At 42.5% G+C, this 16,650-nt stretch overlaps 1 protein-coding gene across 1 annotated transcript; it reads left to right on the forward strand.

The window, feature by feature from the left end:
- The first annotated feature begins 1,626 nt into the window (after nucleotides 1-1,626).
- bmf1 (BCL2 modifying factor 1) lies at nucleotides 1,627-14,680 on the forward strand. Its single transcript, XM_084382273.1, has 4 exons — nucleotides 1,627-1,795; nucleotides 3,687-3,883; nucleotides 4,560-4,762; nucleotides 10,254-14,680. The coding sequence occupies exons 2-4, from the start codon at nucleotides 3,712-3,714 to the stop codon at nucleotides 10,368-10,370; spliced, it is 492 nt and encodes a 163-aa protein (XP_084238399.1). The 5' UTR covers nucleotides 1,627-1,795; nucleotides 3,687-3,711; the 3' UTR covers nucleotides 10,371-14,680.
- Nucleotides 14,681-16,650: the final 1,970 nt, after the last annotated feature.

Below are 16,650 nucleotides of genomic sequence, written 5' to 3' on the forward strand. Positions count from 1 at the left end.
GACTTCTCACACAGCTCAGTGGTGATCACAGCTGAAGGACGGGGTGGGAGAAAGAGGAGTTGGGGGGCAGGGTGCTCTGTGAGAGAATGCAGAGGGTTGGCTACAGCTCCAGCTGTCCGTGGGTTTATTGATCTGTGATAGCCCTGAGGGGGAGGGGGCAGATCACTAGCACTGCTCTGCCCTTTAAAACAACAGGGCCACTGGTATCAGCTCAGCGTGGACTGTCAAGCTATGAGCGTGATTGTAAATCACTTAGAAACTGAATAGAGAAGTCTGTGTGGTTATTGGGAATCACCTGAGGTAACGCTGGATCTGTCTAGGTCTTGAACTTTCTATGCACCCGTGTTAGACAACATGATGTATATTTGTGATGACAGCAGTATGTTTTCAACATTCAGTAAGATTTCCAGGGAAAACTAGGATGAAACTTACTTGAAACATGTAATTCATGATGACCTGAATTTATTTCAATAAAATGTGGCCTGGTTCCTGGTTGTCGTTTACTGAAAAAAACTAATGAAATTACTTTAATTGCTTCACAACGGGGGCATGAAACAAACTTAAATAACCCCTGCTATTGAGTTACAATTACTTGTCTTTTTTTTGGCAAAATGGTCGACTCAAAGCCCCCAAACAACTCACTGATATAATGTCAAGGCAGATATATTTCAAACGCCTGCTTATTTATTGTGACACAAACAACCTGTTGTTTTCATATTCTCTCTGCTACAGGTGCCTATATAGACTGATCATAATCTAGACCACTTCCAGTAGGATCTAGGTCATTTCTACTTTTAAAGAACAAAAAAGTCAAAACTGCCTCTCGCCCAACAGTTTGTTGATTTAACCAGAACATATTTGGCTGTTAATAACTTTTAAAGTCAGGTAGCTACCTGTGAAAAATACAACGAAATGTAAACTTTGGCAATGTTGTCATAACACTGGAACACATATTGCTTATTTAGGCAACACTTTATAATAACTATATGAATAAATAGTACATTTTAGACATTTTTAGTTTATTAAGCTTTAATTAATAGTAACTCCACTGTTTAGTAAGCAATTGTTTAATGCAAAGTTGATGTTTATAAGCTAATACTTTGTAAATGGTTAATAAATACTGTGTAGTTCATCTATAAACATAATTTGGATGGCCATTATGAAGTTGCAAATGATGTTTATATACCTTCACAATTGTCTGATGAATGGTGTATGACGCGTTTCATTGTCATCATGATTTCATAAAGGATGTTTATACTCTTAAATTGCGCATACATGTGGAGGGTGATAGCAGATCACATGAGCATGTCGCAGCTTTCTGTGTTCCTATTTTCGCTTTCCCCTCATCAGGCTGAAGCTTCCTGGTGACAGCGTTTCACAGATGAACACAGCAGCGGCGTGAAAGCGGTCTCGTGCTACGGGGGGAATTTCCCGTCCACGTGTCTGAATACGCGATGAGGAAGGCGGGATAAAAACAAACGCGACGATTGGTTGGAGCGGCTGAGGCTGCACGCGGTTGGCGGAGAGATGCCCTCGTCTGGAAAGGGGGAGGGGGGGCGTTTATTTACTAACTTTCAGCACCACGCCCGGACAGGAGGAGTCAGTTTGTAGCTGACGTCGGCGAAATGAAGTCGGCTTGATGCAGTTTTCCTCGCAGAATGGAAGTAGTCGTGGAGGTGATACGGACTAAACTCGCCTGACTTTTTCCAGGATATTGAACTCCTGTTTTTTTTGTTTGTTTGTTTTTTTTACCCCAGAGTGCAAGACGAGAGTTACAACGAAGCCCTCCTCTGTGGTAAGTCCGATAAAGACGCATTTTGATGCGGTTGTTCGGTGTACACTTCACGGACCTTAACGTTAAAGTGGCACCCGTGTCCTTAGGAAGGCGCATCAAAACAGCGTGCCGCTGCTGTCGCGGGAACAACAGCTGTAACGCATTTATATTTAGACATTAAACGGAGGAATTACTGCGCTGAAACTTCACAGCAGTCTAAATAAAATGGCATGAAGTCTAACACAGCCTGTCATTCATACAGCAGAGATTTGAATTATACCGGCTTTCCCGGTTTATGTGGCTCGGTCGGTGAATGGACTTCAGACCGCTTCACGGTTGTTTTTGCGGCATGTGTCTGTCGTTATTCAAGCGCAATGACATCCATTTTCTCCATAAATGAACACAATTACCGCTCATAACCTTTTCATTACTTGTTTAAGACGTGTATGGACATTTCGTTTTTTCCAAAATGTGTGCGTTTTACGTCCCATTATGTCTCTGTACCATCCTTTTTGACACAATTCAAGTTTATGACATACATCTTCAGTCATCTTCAATAAAAGCTACGTTTCGGTTACAAATTGTCGCGAGACTCTTTGAGCTTGAGGGCTCCATGCGCCATTAAAGGTCTTGATGTGCATGATAGGCTATAATGTGGAAAATGGTGTGATGTGAGGCTTTTGATGCCATTGGATTGAAACTGTGTCAGATCTGCCTCCACCACCACCACCACCACTATCATCTCACCCCCCTTCCCTTTTGTTCGGGTTATTTAGCTTGCAGCAGGGGGAGCCACCGTCTGACACAAACACACAGCTCACCACCAGGATAGTAGAGCAGCACAGAGAGCAGCAACCCTGGGTGTCTGGAAGTTGAGCCTTTTCTTTCTTTTTCTTTTTTTTTTTTCTGCCTTCCATGTTCTTACTCTTTGTTTGTCAAAACAAAGCATTAAGTGGTTTTACGCACAGGGTTTATTGTGAACGCACACAGTATATTGTGAGGTCGGGGCATGCTAGAGACAGGCCAATCTGCTTATGTTGGGTGAAGAAATGAAAACTGCTTCTCAGGGTGCTGGCAAGCTGACAAACCAGGGTAGGGAGAGTGGTTTAGGATTTTCCTCAAAGACTGTCATTACTCTTTTGCTGTGGACCCTAATTTGGAAGTGTGGTGGTAGTCTAACCCTGAATTACAACTCGACTGGTGACTTGGGGGTGAGCTGGTGAGGCAACTTGAATTTCACCCATATTTTGATAACTCTTTGACCCACCGTATGATTCAGGGTTGAGTGGAGAGCATCATTGACGCTGTGCTCCTTGAGGTTCTTATTGATTCGTCATCACACATTTTTATTAGTCCTGTTGTCAAGCCCACATATTGTGTTAATTTTATTCATATGTGCGCTGATACCTGCAATTGTTTGTATTATTATAAGCTAGTATTTATGGGGCAGTTATTTAAGAAGCCAGGGTTGCTTAGCACAGACAGGAGAGGTTCTGCCTCTCGTTTAACCAAGTCAGCCAAACTCCCATTTATGTAAATGTGACTCTACACAGTCTCCTAACCGCAGTGAACTTTGTGGTTTCATCACTGAGATGAACAGAGCCATTTGTCTAAATAAGCACCAAGCTCTTTGCCACAAATGAAAGCAGAGCTTTTGCTCATTTTCTCTTCCCAACTTGTCCAGTGTGGTTTTATTGATTTGAGGGCACTCTTTATACACCAGACAGGTTGTCTATAAAGATAATGAACACTCTGGGAGATTAAATGTGTCTGAGATCATCTCATCAGCCCTAATGAATACTTGTCCAAGATTTTCAATCATTAATGAAGTCAAATCTTGGCATGCTTTTGATTCATATGGAAGACAAATGTCTTACATTGAGATTTTTCTCTGTCCTTTCTTTTTCTTCAGGCTGCTCATCCATTAGTGCCCCCGCATGGACGATGAGGAGGATGATGTGTTCGAGCCAGACCCCCACTGCTGGCGCACCACATTCCGGGAGATAAAGTGTGAAGACCGGGGCACACAGACACCTGGCCCTGCCCTGGCACCGTACAACGGTATGCTGCCTTGTGGAGTCGCAGAGGAGCCCAGACCACTCTTCTACGGTGAGGCTGATGACGTACCATATTTCAAAAGAGAAACAGGAACACTGTCTTGTGCGTGACAACCAGTGTTATAAAACTGAAGCGCGAAACTATGATGTGAGACTCACTATGAGAAATGGGTAACAATGTTGCTGCACTGATCTCATCCTTGGCGCCTGGTAGTCGTGATCACAGTGGCTTTTATGGTCTGTATGGAGTGTACCCAGCTGCTTTGCTATTCAATGGCGCCAGACGGGCATTGTGACTGAAAGGACGTGACAGAAGTGCTCACCTGCGTAAGCAATAACTGTACAGAGATTATCAGTGGCAGCAAAGTTACACTGGCGCCATACACAAGTAATCATTCCAGAGTAGCTCCATGACAACTGACTGGCATCTAATCTGTGTCATGTGAGTTTATTGTGGGTGAGTGACTTCTGAAACTCCTATTTAAATCACAGTGATTAAAAAGAAACACAACAAGTGGTTAAAGCCAAACACTCTGATTGGTTGAAGACATGTTCAACATTGCTTGCCTGCTCTTTGTACCGGTTGCTTAATCAGCATAGATGTCATCACAGTTAAAAAAACAAAACAAAAAAACACCCAGTCAGGTGTCATTCCTGTACTTACATTTTTTAGACTCAACACTTGTGGCGTTGACAAAATAACAAGTCTCGGCCTTGACACTCAACAGGCAACGCAGGTTTTCGATTGCACTTCCCGGCACACTTTGAGCTTGTCGGAGATCAGGAAACGAGGCGACAAGACAGCGGAGGGGAGCAAAACGGGATGGAGCGGCTTCCCCGGCCGCAACCTGTGGCACGCAGTGTGGAGGCCTGCATCGGCCAGAAACTCCAGCTGATAGGAGACCAGTTTCACCGGGAACACCTACAACTGGTGAGGAGGGCATGTGCATCATACACAGACACTTTGGCCTCCAGTTTGATGGTAGTAAACAAGTGCAAGTGGGCCAAAAATACCCCAAGCAGTGACAGAATCTCCCCTCTGTGCCCTTCATGAGGTGATGCATTAGGCTAATCCTGATGTAGAAGTTATAGACATAGTCCTCTAATACTTTGCAAATTTGTCTAATAGATTGTTCCCTGTGACCGATCTCTTTCCCATTATTTGGATAACCTGTTGAGAGAACACTTAAGCTGAGCTGGCAAACTAAAATGCAGTTAAGACAGGAAGATACAGTGTTAAACAAATCCAGTCCTTTAATATTATACTCATAAGGATAATGAGAAAAACATAAACACTTTTTGGTACTTACTTTATAACATAACAGTAGTAAAGACATAGTGAAGAATTTCCCACCTCATTATTTCTTATGCAGGAGGAAATTTAATTTCTTAAATGAGCTAATTTTTGGACCTAATTTGCCTCCTTGTTTTACCAGGAGGTGTATTCTCAGGGTAATGTGATTTGTCTAAACTCAAGTTTTCGACTGAAACTTAATGTTAATGTTATAATATGTTCTGGTTATGGCTCATTGCATCAGTAGCTTATATGGGTCTTACATGGAAAACCAGCACAGCTCTTATTTCTAATCAACCATACCATTTTCTGTCAAGTTCCACTGGCTTCATAATATGCTGCTGATAAAACATAACCCTATTTGTCTGTGTGTGTGTGTGTGTGTGTGTGTCAGGTTAGGCTGACATTTTTAAAGCCAAAGCAGAGAAAAGTTCTGTCCACACATTAGTAACACCACCCACACAGTTGTTTTTTCACACATATATACATACATACATAGGTCCCATGTTGGTATGACAACAAACAAAACATTTGCTCTCTTTTATTGTGTTAGCCCCATATTTGTTTTGGAGAGAATGTGCACATACACAACTTACAGAGCCCAGCGTTTCACCCCCCTCTACCCTTAAGCCAAAGACATTGCTGAACCAGGACAGCCCTTCCCCCACCTTGCCAACCCTAGGCCCTCCCCCTGCCTCCTCTTCCTGTTTATTTCTCTCTCTCTCTCTCTTTTCTCCTGTTTCCTCAGTGTGCTGTAGAGGCAAGTGGTGTGGAGGATGCCTGGCCTCAAACAATACACTGTGGTCAGGATGACACTGTCCACCGAGTCTGTGTGCTGCGCAATGTTGCTTGTGTTTTACAATCGTAACACACGGTTGTGTCTTTGGCAGGAAAATCAAAAATATACATAAACCCTCAGGGGAGTGCAGGAGTCTCTTGTCGCACATTTTAACACACATATTTATTCATATGTGCACATTTAAACCCACATAGTGATACGTCCAGGAGAAAGCAGAAGTGGAGGGAGAAGGTAAACATGTTGTAACCTGAAGCTCAGCGCGTGAGCCCCAAGGGGGACAGCTGTGGTTGTAGGGAGTCTCCAGTCAGCCCCTTCCCTTGGCCACAGGAGACAACCAAATAAGCGGTCTACGCAGCCATAGAAAGAGGGGGTGGGATCCATAATGATGGTATAACATTGTATATGAGTGGAGGTTTGGAAATGAACCTCAAATGATCAAGTAACAACCATCTTAAGTTGTCTTAAATAGGACCCTCCCTGCCCTGAATGCAATATAATTTTTTTTTTTTTGTGTAGCCGACTTCATACTCTGAAGTGTGAGACGGTTTCTGATTTTCTCATGCACTTATCAAGTTATTTATACCCCTGCAGCTCAGCATGACTCATGTATTGTGACAGTGGGAAACGCAGACAACCAGACAGTCAGACAGGAGGGTTGCTGCGATGTGTGTGCGACTGGGATCTATTGACGCACAACTGAGGCAGGCCTGGGTCAGGGGATGAGGAAGTGGCTTGTGCTCTCTTTTGCTGGTTGAGTAAACAGCAGGGAGGACAGTCAGAGTGAGAGCGCCCCCGTGAAGTCATATCCTGATGTGACAGGAGACAGATACACTGACATTGAGATAGTGAATGAGCAGTGAAGAGTTAAGACTTTTGCACACTGAAGAGGCAGAGACTTTTTAATGCTTACTTGCATAGAGACCAGAGAGTATGCAGAGGTGGAAATAGTACTCACATCTTGTTCTCAATACTGTTCAATGTAAAATTCATGCGTTTTAATTTCTACCTAAGTAAAAGTACAAGTGTTAGCGTCAAAATATACTTAAAGTACCAAATGTAAGAGTACTCACTGTGCAGAATGGCATGTTTCAGAATTATGTCTATGATATTAGAGGGGCAATATGTAAGATCATTAGTTACCATGCTTACTAGCTAGCCACAACCTTTCCAAGTCCGAAGATCCTGTGCTAGTGGTGTAAACACTTCTCCCACTCTGGACTGCTAGCTGTACGGCTAACTGAGCTAACTAACTAATGTCAGCTACAGTTTGCAGTTACTCTTGCGATATGCTGTCCCCTATTTGTTTTGAATTCGACAGGTGGTTAACTCTTGCGTATTGCACATTCAGTGTTGATGGTTGAACTACTTTGTATAGTTTATCTGCTGGGTTGCTTGTGAATATTATGCATCATATTATTACGTTATTTGCTGGTTATATTTTGTATTTTATCTACAATAATTGAATTGTAGTGAGGTAGAATTATTAAGTAGCAGAAATTATTACATGTAAGTACAGTACTTAGTCACCTTCCACCACTGCTAGCATGACCACTGTTGACACTTGTCATTCAAGTGGAGTGTGTCAGTGGCTGGAGGGATGTTTTTACAACCCAAACACTGACATGCGGTTTTTGAATGCTTGATTGAAGCCTCTGTAATTGCTATTTCTAGCTCTGCTTGTGCAATTAATTGTATCGTGTGCGTGTGCTCATGCATGAATACACCCATACTTGTTTTTCTGCTTGTTGCTGCCTGTCACTATCACACGCTCTGACAGTCAGTACAAAAACTCTCACTCCATAATAGCTGTGCTGTTTGTCAGGTCTAGTTCCTGTCAGTAGGTGATTGCAACCATTCAGTGCAGACACTTGTCTCTGAGCCATCCAAGTGCCTTTGACTGCCCTCTTCTTGATGGATTTGGGGAGCGACGTTGCTGCGAGTGCTCTCCATGGGAGCCCGTGGCCCCTCGTGAGAGGAGGGATTAGGTAGCGAAGGCGCGCTGGTGGATGCTGACAGATAAATTGCTCCTCAGTCAGAGAGGGCTGGAGGGGACGGCGAGGTCCCCAGAGAATGGCTGACATTAGCTGGCCCGCCATTCGAGACACGGCAATAATGACAGTCACAATGGCAGGAAGATGGTTCCAGCCTGCACAGTGTAAGGAGTGGAGTTAGGTTTCATCCCCATGTTTTTTTAAGAGAGACGACTCCTGGTGCTTTCGATAGGAGGTGTTGAAAGCAGGGTTGAATATCGCCTCTGTGAGTGTGTGTCTGCACGCACACAGTGGCTTTATCTCTTGGCTGTTGCAGCGAGGGCACGGCACTCTCTCCTTTCAGCACTTGTGGAGGGGGGGAGGAGTGGAGTTGCACTGGAAATAAAAACACATGAAGCTGGCTTTGGATATTTACTTTTCATTCATTGTCCTGCGATGACTGTTGTTCACGTCGATGTCCATTTGTGTTTTCCCTCGGCTTCTTGTCTCCTCCCTGATGAGACTAATCCAGAGGTTCTTGCTGTTGAGGCTGTCCTGTTTGCCCAAGAGATAAGGCAGAGCTTCGGAGCAGCTGGCTGGACAGACAGGCCGCATGGGACGCTGATAAAGCACATCAGGCTGGTGTCAGAGTGACGACACCAAGCATCTGGCTAGACTCTGCTGCTCTATCGCTGGCTAAATTTAGAGCCCGAGCCTCTTTTTGACAGTTGGTGGCATGACTCATGACTCAGTTGGGAAAGGCTTTGCACACCTCTTTTGCGACAGGCCTGTGCACACCTCTTTTTCTCATTCGCACTTTCTCTTTCTCTCTGTTTGTCTCTCTCTCTCAGCTTGTGGGGCTAAAGGTCACCATCACAGGAACATTCTGTTTCTGAGTATAAAGATGAATTGCTTCTCACGTAGCTTGTAGTTAATACACAAGCTTTGTGTCTTGATAAATCCCTCAGTTGACTCAAGTATTACACATATTGACACACAATATACATACTCTTTAATCGTCTTTCATCCCAGAGATGTCACTGACTGCAGCCTCTCATATCATCTAGTTTTAAATTTAAAAGACTTGAAGCATGCCTGTGTTTACTAAGTTGAGCCATGTTGGCTGCCAGCTCACCACTCTGCCCTACACATAAATATTGCTTGTTTATATGAAGCAGATGTTCTGATATTATTATGTTCTTATCAAAATATCCCCGGGCAAGATTTAGATGTGTCATACAACACAGAACTAGTCTTATCAAGAGTCCTGTTGGCCTTTGATTTGATTTGATTTGATTTTTTTTTTCCACCTCTCGATTTTTCTTTTGAACAAAAAGTGAATTGTAAGTAAGACACATACACACTGGTTTGAACCTGGCAAAGCTTATGCAACACCCTGCAATGTTCACCGCAACCTGATAAGAGTACAGAAACCCAGAGGCTTATCACAATGGCAGTTCTTGGCTGCTAACTGGGTCAATGTTTGGACACCAACTTAACAGCCATGTAAATACGGCGTATCTAATCTCTGCCTTTGGATATTTTACCTTTCGTACACAATCGCGAAACATTTCTGAGAAAAAGGTGCCACGCTTTGGTGCATTGTCAAGAAAAAGTAATTGCAAGTTTCCCTCAGTTTACAAACCTCACGGGCTGAAAATAGCCACAGCGTTATCAGGCATGGTGGAGTCTGCCTTTCGTCCGCAGAGGAGCTGCTGCACTACTGTACCTCTCTCTCGTGCAGATACGTGTTTTCCAGAGGCACCCTGCCTCTCATCAAGAGCTCCCTAATCCCATTTGGTGCAATTATCTTATCTTAGCTTCTCAATGGCAGAGATAGTATTATCCCCCCCTAATCGCACACAATCCAATTGGCTCACAAACCTGAGAGAGTCTCCTCCTGAGCCGGTAGCTGCTGGTCCCTGCCAGAAAGATTTAAAGAAAGTGTGACCGTATGATGAATGTGTTTATGACTGGGAATGTGTGTTGGGAAGGACAGATTGTGTAGGTATCTGCCGCCACACAAAGAGAGGCCTCACTAATAGGTATTGTTGGGGACAGAAGCAGACTGTTGTGAAAATATCAGCGTCGTTCCGGTGTCTGGTTTTGTCTTACCCTCTTCTCAGCTGACCCTTCTGACCGTGCTCCCTGTCAATTAGCTTTAGGGCCGCGTGATATGGCCTCTAAAACCAGGAAAAGACAACCGTTGATTGAATTCATAGCCCAGCCCTTATCAGCATCCTGTACATCACAGCACAACACAAACTAAAGGTTACACTGAAAATCCTAACTAATGACTATTTCACTACTTTCAGAGGAGTGCACTAACTTGTGTCTGTTTCGTCTTTATTTGTTCCAGTATCATCGAAACCAAAGGAACCAGGGGCCGCTGTGGTGGCGCCTGGGCGCAGCTCTGCTCAGCCTTCTGTTTGACAGGGGGTTCATCGCTGGAGGAGGTGGAGCGGGACGGAGGTGAGGGGGTCTTCACCTCACACCCCTTTTTCTTCATCTCTCTGAGGAACTGGACTCCTAATGGCACTGTCAAATCTAACACGGGTCTGTTTTGGGGGGGAAGAAGAAAGGAGACTAAAAGTCACCGCGGGACGGGGACAACCATCTTTTATACAAGGTCATGTGTGTTTTTTTCGTTCCAAGAAGATGCCACGATGCTCCGAGATTCCTCTACAGGACAATGTTCATATTTTGGTATACGTGTGGTGTAGCAGTTTTGTACAGTACATTGTTCTCTTTCAATTTTTTGCACTTCCAAACATGTATCCATCTTTAATGACCTCCCCAGACCCTGGGAATGCCTTATTCAATGTATTCTGCCAGAATGAGTATTGAGAAATTTTGACAGGCAAGATGAGATGGTTAGGAAATGAAAGGAAATGTGGTGTGAGGTTTTCCTCTCTGAAGTTTCCCAGGCGACCAGACGAGTTGATTTACTCATTTCCAAAGAGGCAACTTCTCAGAACAAAGCATTTTGCACCTCACCTCGAATGGAACATCTCTTCTTATTTTCTTTCATTTTGCTTTTCTATTTTTGTTTTCTTAGTCCTCTGTTTTCTTTGGTATGGTATTAAGCTTGAACATGATCCCTCGGTATCATTCAAAATATTGGGAACAAAGTAAAGTGCACCAGCGGTTTTAATAAGCCTTTCTTCAGTCACGTGCTACATGTCAAACAATTAGAACATTTTGACAGGAACTATCAGGGCGGAGTTTACACCAATACCAAACATCAACGACTGGTCAAACAAGCCAGGCGACTGTCTGCAAACATGTACAAAGGCATTCAATCAGATTGCAAGCAAGCACTGGTTGACGTGGGATTATTGAAACTGAACCCTTGTTTAAAAAATGTTATCTGTATTAAAAACGTATTATGTTAATTGACATACCATAGAGTATTTGCAACAAACAATCTAACAGCTGGAAATGCACAACGACAGTGGAATAGGTAAACTGAATCAATATTTTAACACACTTTGAACACCTTGGCAAGATGTTGTCTGAGATGTAGCACACTGAAGAAGGGCTGGGAAAGAAACTTTAAAAGATGCATGAGAAGATATTAAGATTAAAGAGATGTTGTGCTAACTTTTGCATGGAGGTCTAGCACCTGGGCACTAAAGTCTAACATTACAGTAAAGAATCCTTTACCACGAAAAAACCATTTGGCCATGTCTGCCGTTTGTAATTTCAGTGAGAGCACCAGATTCTCCCTCTCCTGTTTAAATTTGTTCCCAAATTCATCCCCAAATTCTAGTCCTCCCTGTGTTTTAGATGTGTTTGTGTCATGTGATTGTTTTCAGACCTCCATGCCCTTGAAGTGGAACTGTGGATCCACTGTTTTTGCACTAGACGTACACCCTTCGAGAGTTCAGATTGTTACCAGGCTAACCTCTGTCTTGTGTGAAGGTTTTCAGTTATGACTTGTTTTCTTCACTCTTATGTCCGAGACAACTAATCAATGTTGAGACCTGACTGAACGCACCCTGAAATCAGGATTGGATATGGTTTCTGCAAATTTCACGTACCAGTGTTTCAGGCTACAATAGCGCCACGTGCCTCCATTGCAAGGTTTATGTGCTGGTTTGTTTTTCACAGCCCCCGTGTGTTCTGAACACCAAACAACACTGCATAATCAATCTGTGAAACAGATCTTCTCAGGCTACTTTTATGGGGTTTTACATCATTTTATATTCTATTGGGTGGTCTTGTGTTGTTTTTGGTGCTCAGTTCCAGATCTGGGACAATTTTAGTACACCACCACTGACTCAAACGACAAACAGACAAAAGTGGAAATGACTGTAATTATTGTTGAAATATGAATATGTTTAAAGACACTGTTGAAGATGCTGTTTGTTATATTCTCCATTGCTGAATTCAGGCCAACTTTTGGACCCAAGGAGCAGTACATATCAGGGGTCTGTAATTACTCGCTCCTTACAATGTGTCAAGTTTATCACTGCATAATTAGGGTTTCCTCTCATTTTCTTAAGGATGTCTCAGGGACGGATTGTGTGGGCTACTGGTAACCTTGAGAATCTGTTACATGGTTAGAAGGCGAGCAGTGTTTTTATGACGAAACCTCTCGAGGTGTTTTTCAAGTCTCTTATTTTCATTTCAGCTTCAAACAAACAAAAAAAAACCCTCTTGGCCAATTTCTTAGCACACATAAAGGTACAGTTTGACTGAGGAGTCTGAGGCGGACTTGCTGACTGTGGTGTTGACGGGGGGCTGCCGAGCATGTAGTAGTAGGCGCGTGAGGTGCACTGAATGTGGTTGTGGTCATAGTTTCCTGCGGATCCTGAACGCTGAGCCAGTCCCCGTGGCGCCCCGTCTCACCATTGGCTCTTGGCTTCCCTCTTTGTGTTGCTCCTTTATTACATGGGTATTGTTCATCGGTTCATTTTTTTCTTTGTAATTTATTTTTTACCTTCTTATTTATTTTTGTACATTTGCCCATCTCTACTGTATACACTTGTGTGTGCAATTTTTTCTTTTTTTCTCCCCCTTTTTTGTTTCGGTCTTTATTGTTTTACTTCTGTTGGTTTGCTTCATGTGATGCTCGACCCAAATTCTCCTTTTTTAGTGTCATTCATCTCCTGTAGGCTGTAAGAAGTTTGACGTTTGGACCTTTATGAAGAAAAACACCTGTGGTCAGTTTGAATTGATGTTGGTTATAATGGATTTCTATGGTGGCATGTTTGCATTGCGCAATTACATGTTCCACACGGTCATTGTTTCACCAGATTTCACGATTATGTCAGATCTTCACAGCCTCAAGGAGATCTACTGTGTAGAGACAGTAGTGTATCCATCCATATATCCAAAATATAACTGTTTGGAGCATATTGAGCACAAAGGTAGACAGCAGAAGAGTTGAGTCAAGCCTACACGTGTTTGATAGTCAAAAAATAGATTTTGGGTGGAGTAATACACTTTAAAAGGTTGTGATTTTCCAGGGATGGGCCTCACCAATTCAGACCTTTTTCATTATCTTTCACTCGTCACTGTGGGTAGTTTCACAATATGTGGTTGAGAAAAAGCAGCAGCTTTGATGAAGTTTAACCTTTTCAACAGGATATGACCTTCCTTTCTAATTAATGAGTCATCATCCATCCCACCCGTTACTAAAGATACCGTGAGATCAGAAACGCTTCACGCAGTAAAAAAAAAAGGTTGCCTTCGTATTCTTCTCAAGTCACAGGGCGTTAGTTTATGTGTTCAGTTCTTAAATCTTGATCATTGTGTTGTAATCAATATGCACTGGAAAGTACTTTGTTTCTGTAGATCCCATGGGTCCCTTATATGTTGTGTGTTAATGTATAGTATATACTCTGGATTGTTCTCTCGGGCTAATCTTGCCACGTGTCGGACATCTATCTGTGCATCGACCAAGTATGCACGGATCGATGGCCTGTTTGATTTATTGGAAAGGGAAACAAGCCACCATGGTGCCCTGTATAATTTTGTTAGAATGAGGTTCCCAAGCTGCACTCATCACATTATATGTGAGTGTGGAGAATCCCTAGTGTGGGACATGTATTTTATGGAAACCATCAGTGTCTTGAATTTTGTAGTCCACTTTATATAAATTTGAAGTTTTTTGAGGAAGGTTTTGATTTTGAATTTTTTTTTTTTTACGATAACATTTCTTCTTCATGGTCTTTCTTAACTTTTTAAAATGTATTTTCTTAAGAAAAAGGGTCTTTTATAAGGACAGTTCATGCTTGTAAAATAATTTTTAACACGAGTAAGATCCTGTTGAAGTCCATGAGATCAAGGGCATTTTTTTTTTTCATAAAAATGAACTTGCAACATTCCTTGCACATGTCATCACGGTGTATAAACCAAGCAAACCAAAAGAATTAATGGTTGTGGTTAATTTGGCCCATGAGTTTATGGCTAAGGAATATTTGCCCTTCTTTACAGAACAGATAAAGTGTACATGTATTTGTAAAACCCTGGAATATGCCTTTAACTGCTCAGTTTCAACAAAGTCTTGATTATCACACACTCTCTGTTGTACCAAGAAATGAGACCCAGCGAAAATGTAGCATTTTTGTAAACATTGACTGTGTGTTTTCGAGACTCTACTGTGCACTCATTTTTGTGTTTATATATATTTTTTGGTTGTTGATATAATATGGAAGTAAAGACAATTTGTTATGTAGTGCAATATGCTGTACATATGGAGCTTTGCTCTACAAATCTTTTTTCTGGATTTCTTGTTGTTTATTGGTACTTTTTTTCAATAAAATTTTATTGAAGGTGTCAAGTTGAGTCAAGTTTGTGTTTGGATGACAATATTACACCTCAGTGGGCTTTACAGGAACACACACTATCATGCTACCCACACTTCCAACTTTCCTTAAACTCACTTCTGAGTTTTTAAAGGTGAAAAATGTAAGAATTAGTCACATGTTCAATTAGAACATTAGCTAATGAGCTCCATTAGCTGTGCAGTTAGTGGTCGGGACTGGGAGCTCAGCGCACCAGGGGATTGTTGGTGCTTTGGACAGTGAAGGGCCGGAACTAGCTGGTTAGCATGCTAAACATTCAATAGATAATCTATTATTATTCCTTCACATTCTGTTGATAATTGTAGTTTTCAATGTTTCCAACCCAAATTCTTACGCATTCCACCTTTAACTGGTTATAAAATAGTCCCAGTACTGATGCCTCTTTATGACCTACATGACCAAACCAGACCATTAGTGAGAAGATTGGCTATTTCTGCATTGTTATAGTTATTGAAGCTATTCTTAATGCATGTCACCAGGTCAGATTCCACCTTATCCAGGTTGGATAAGTCATGAAATAATTTGCTGAGTGCACTGAGAACCAATTTAGGAGTCTCACAGCATCCTGCAAACAACTGTGTTTAAACAGAGATGAACAGTATTAAAAACGTTTTACATCTTTGTGTAACTCGCTTTCAAAACAAACGCGCATGCTTGCTTTATCAAGATCTTTCCAATTGGATGTCAACCAGAAAAACAGGCAAAACAATTTAAGAACTCAGAGAAAAGAACAGGTGTAGCAGATGAGGAATAAAAGTTACGGAAACAAAATTCTTGCAAAATAAACATGCTTCAGACCTTCACACCTGAAAGTGACCTTAAAAATTTGCGGGAGAATGGACAACCGTCTTTGCTCTGTTCCTACTCATTGAGCCCGAGCTTTTATTTTAAGAAGTTCTATTGTGAAGGTAAGCCACTGATGGATTAGCCAAGCGTCTGAGGCTAGCCAGGCATTTAAAGTTAGCCAGGCGTTTGGCAGAGACTGTGCCCATCACATCCCTCCTGCTGGTAGGTCATTAATTTAGTGGGGGCCGACGGGGGCTTCCAACCTTCTCTAATAACTGTTGTCTGCACTCCACACACACGAACAAGTGTTGCATGACACCTGAATGAACCGCTGTATAGAGCATATGAGAAGAGTTACCTCACAGTGCATTACTGTCACTTTCTAAAAGGTTGAGGCCGATGCTGCCGCCGAGCCTGTGGATTAGTTACACTGCAGCGTGGATGCCCTGGAGACATGGCCATGATTGATCACTCCTGACACATATAAACATGAAAGTTAAGCGTGTACTGCAGTAGTGCAGTAGTGTATTATTCTCAGTATCCCAAAAGTTTGTATTCACTTGTACGGAAGATGTTTCTTAATAACTATCGAGCATATTCTGTACTTTTCTTACAGTGTTTTTACAATCACACCCAGGGTTTTGTTGCTCCTTTATTCAACAGGCCAGACAACTTACAGTCGCCTCCCTTGGGGCGGACGCGTGGCTCTTCTATTGTCAGGCATGCCAAGTACGGTTTCACGCTTCACAACACCTGACTCACCTGTTTGGCCACTTTCAGTAAAAAGAAAACTCCCTTGTCTGTGGCCCCTCGACACGAACGCACGAAGACGATGACGTGTCAGAGGATGTGGTTGAAACAGAACAACAGCTTCCACCCTGTCACGGTTGGTGTTGCGACCACAACTGCTGAGCACTCGCCTCCTAATCCTGTCTGTTAGGTGTTTTAAGTGTAGGAATTTCAAGAGTTAGTAGGAGCTAATTAATAAAGTATTTATACAACTGTCAAAACATCAATAAAAAAATAGACTTCAGATCTCAGTGTAATCTCTGCAGAGGCGAGTGCTTGCTTTTTTGCAATGTTATCCTAAATCCTAAGGCAGCAGTGTGCTGAGGATGCCCCCTGCCTCCATAGCTGTTTACCTCGGCTTCATTG

The sequence above is a fragment of the Pagrus pagrus genome, assembly GCF_965226575.1.
Source record: "Pagrus pagrus genome assembly, chromosome: 18".
Classification (NCBI taxonomy): domain Eukaryota; kingdom Metazoa; phylum Chordata; class Actinopteri; order Spariformes; family Sparidae; genus Pagrus; species Pagrus pagrus.

Bases quoted from the DNA above. Each gene is read 5' to 3' on its own strand.
- bmf1 (XM_084382273.1), top strand. From the start codon at position 3,712: ATGGACGATGAGGAGGATGATGTGTTCGAGCCAGACCCCCACTGCTGG. The intron at 3,884-4,559 runs GTGAGGCTGATG...GACACTCAACAG, and splicing joins GCCCAGACCACTCTTCTACG to GCAACGCAGGTTTTCGATTG. The intron at 4,763-10,253 runs GTGAGGAGGGCA...TATTTGTTCCAG, and splicing joins ACCGGGAACACCTACAACTG to TATCATCGAAACCAAAGGAA.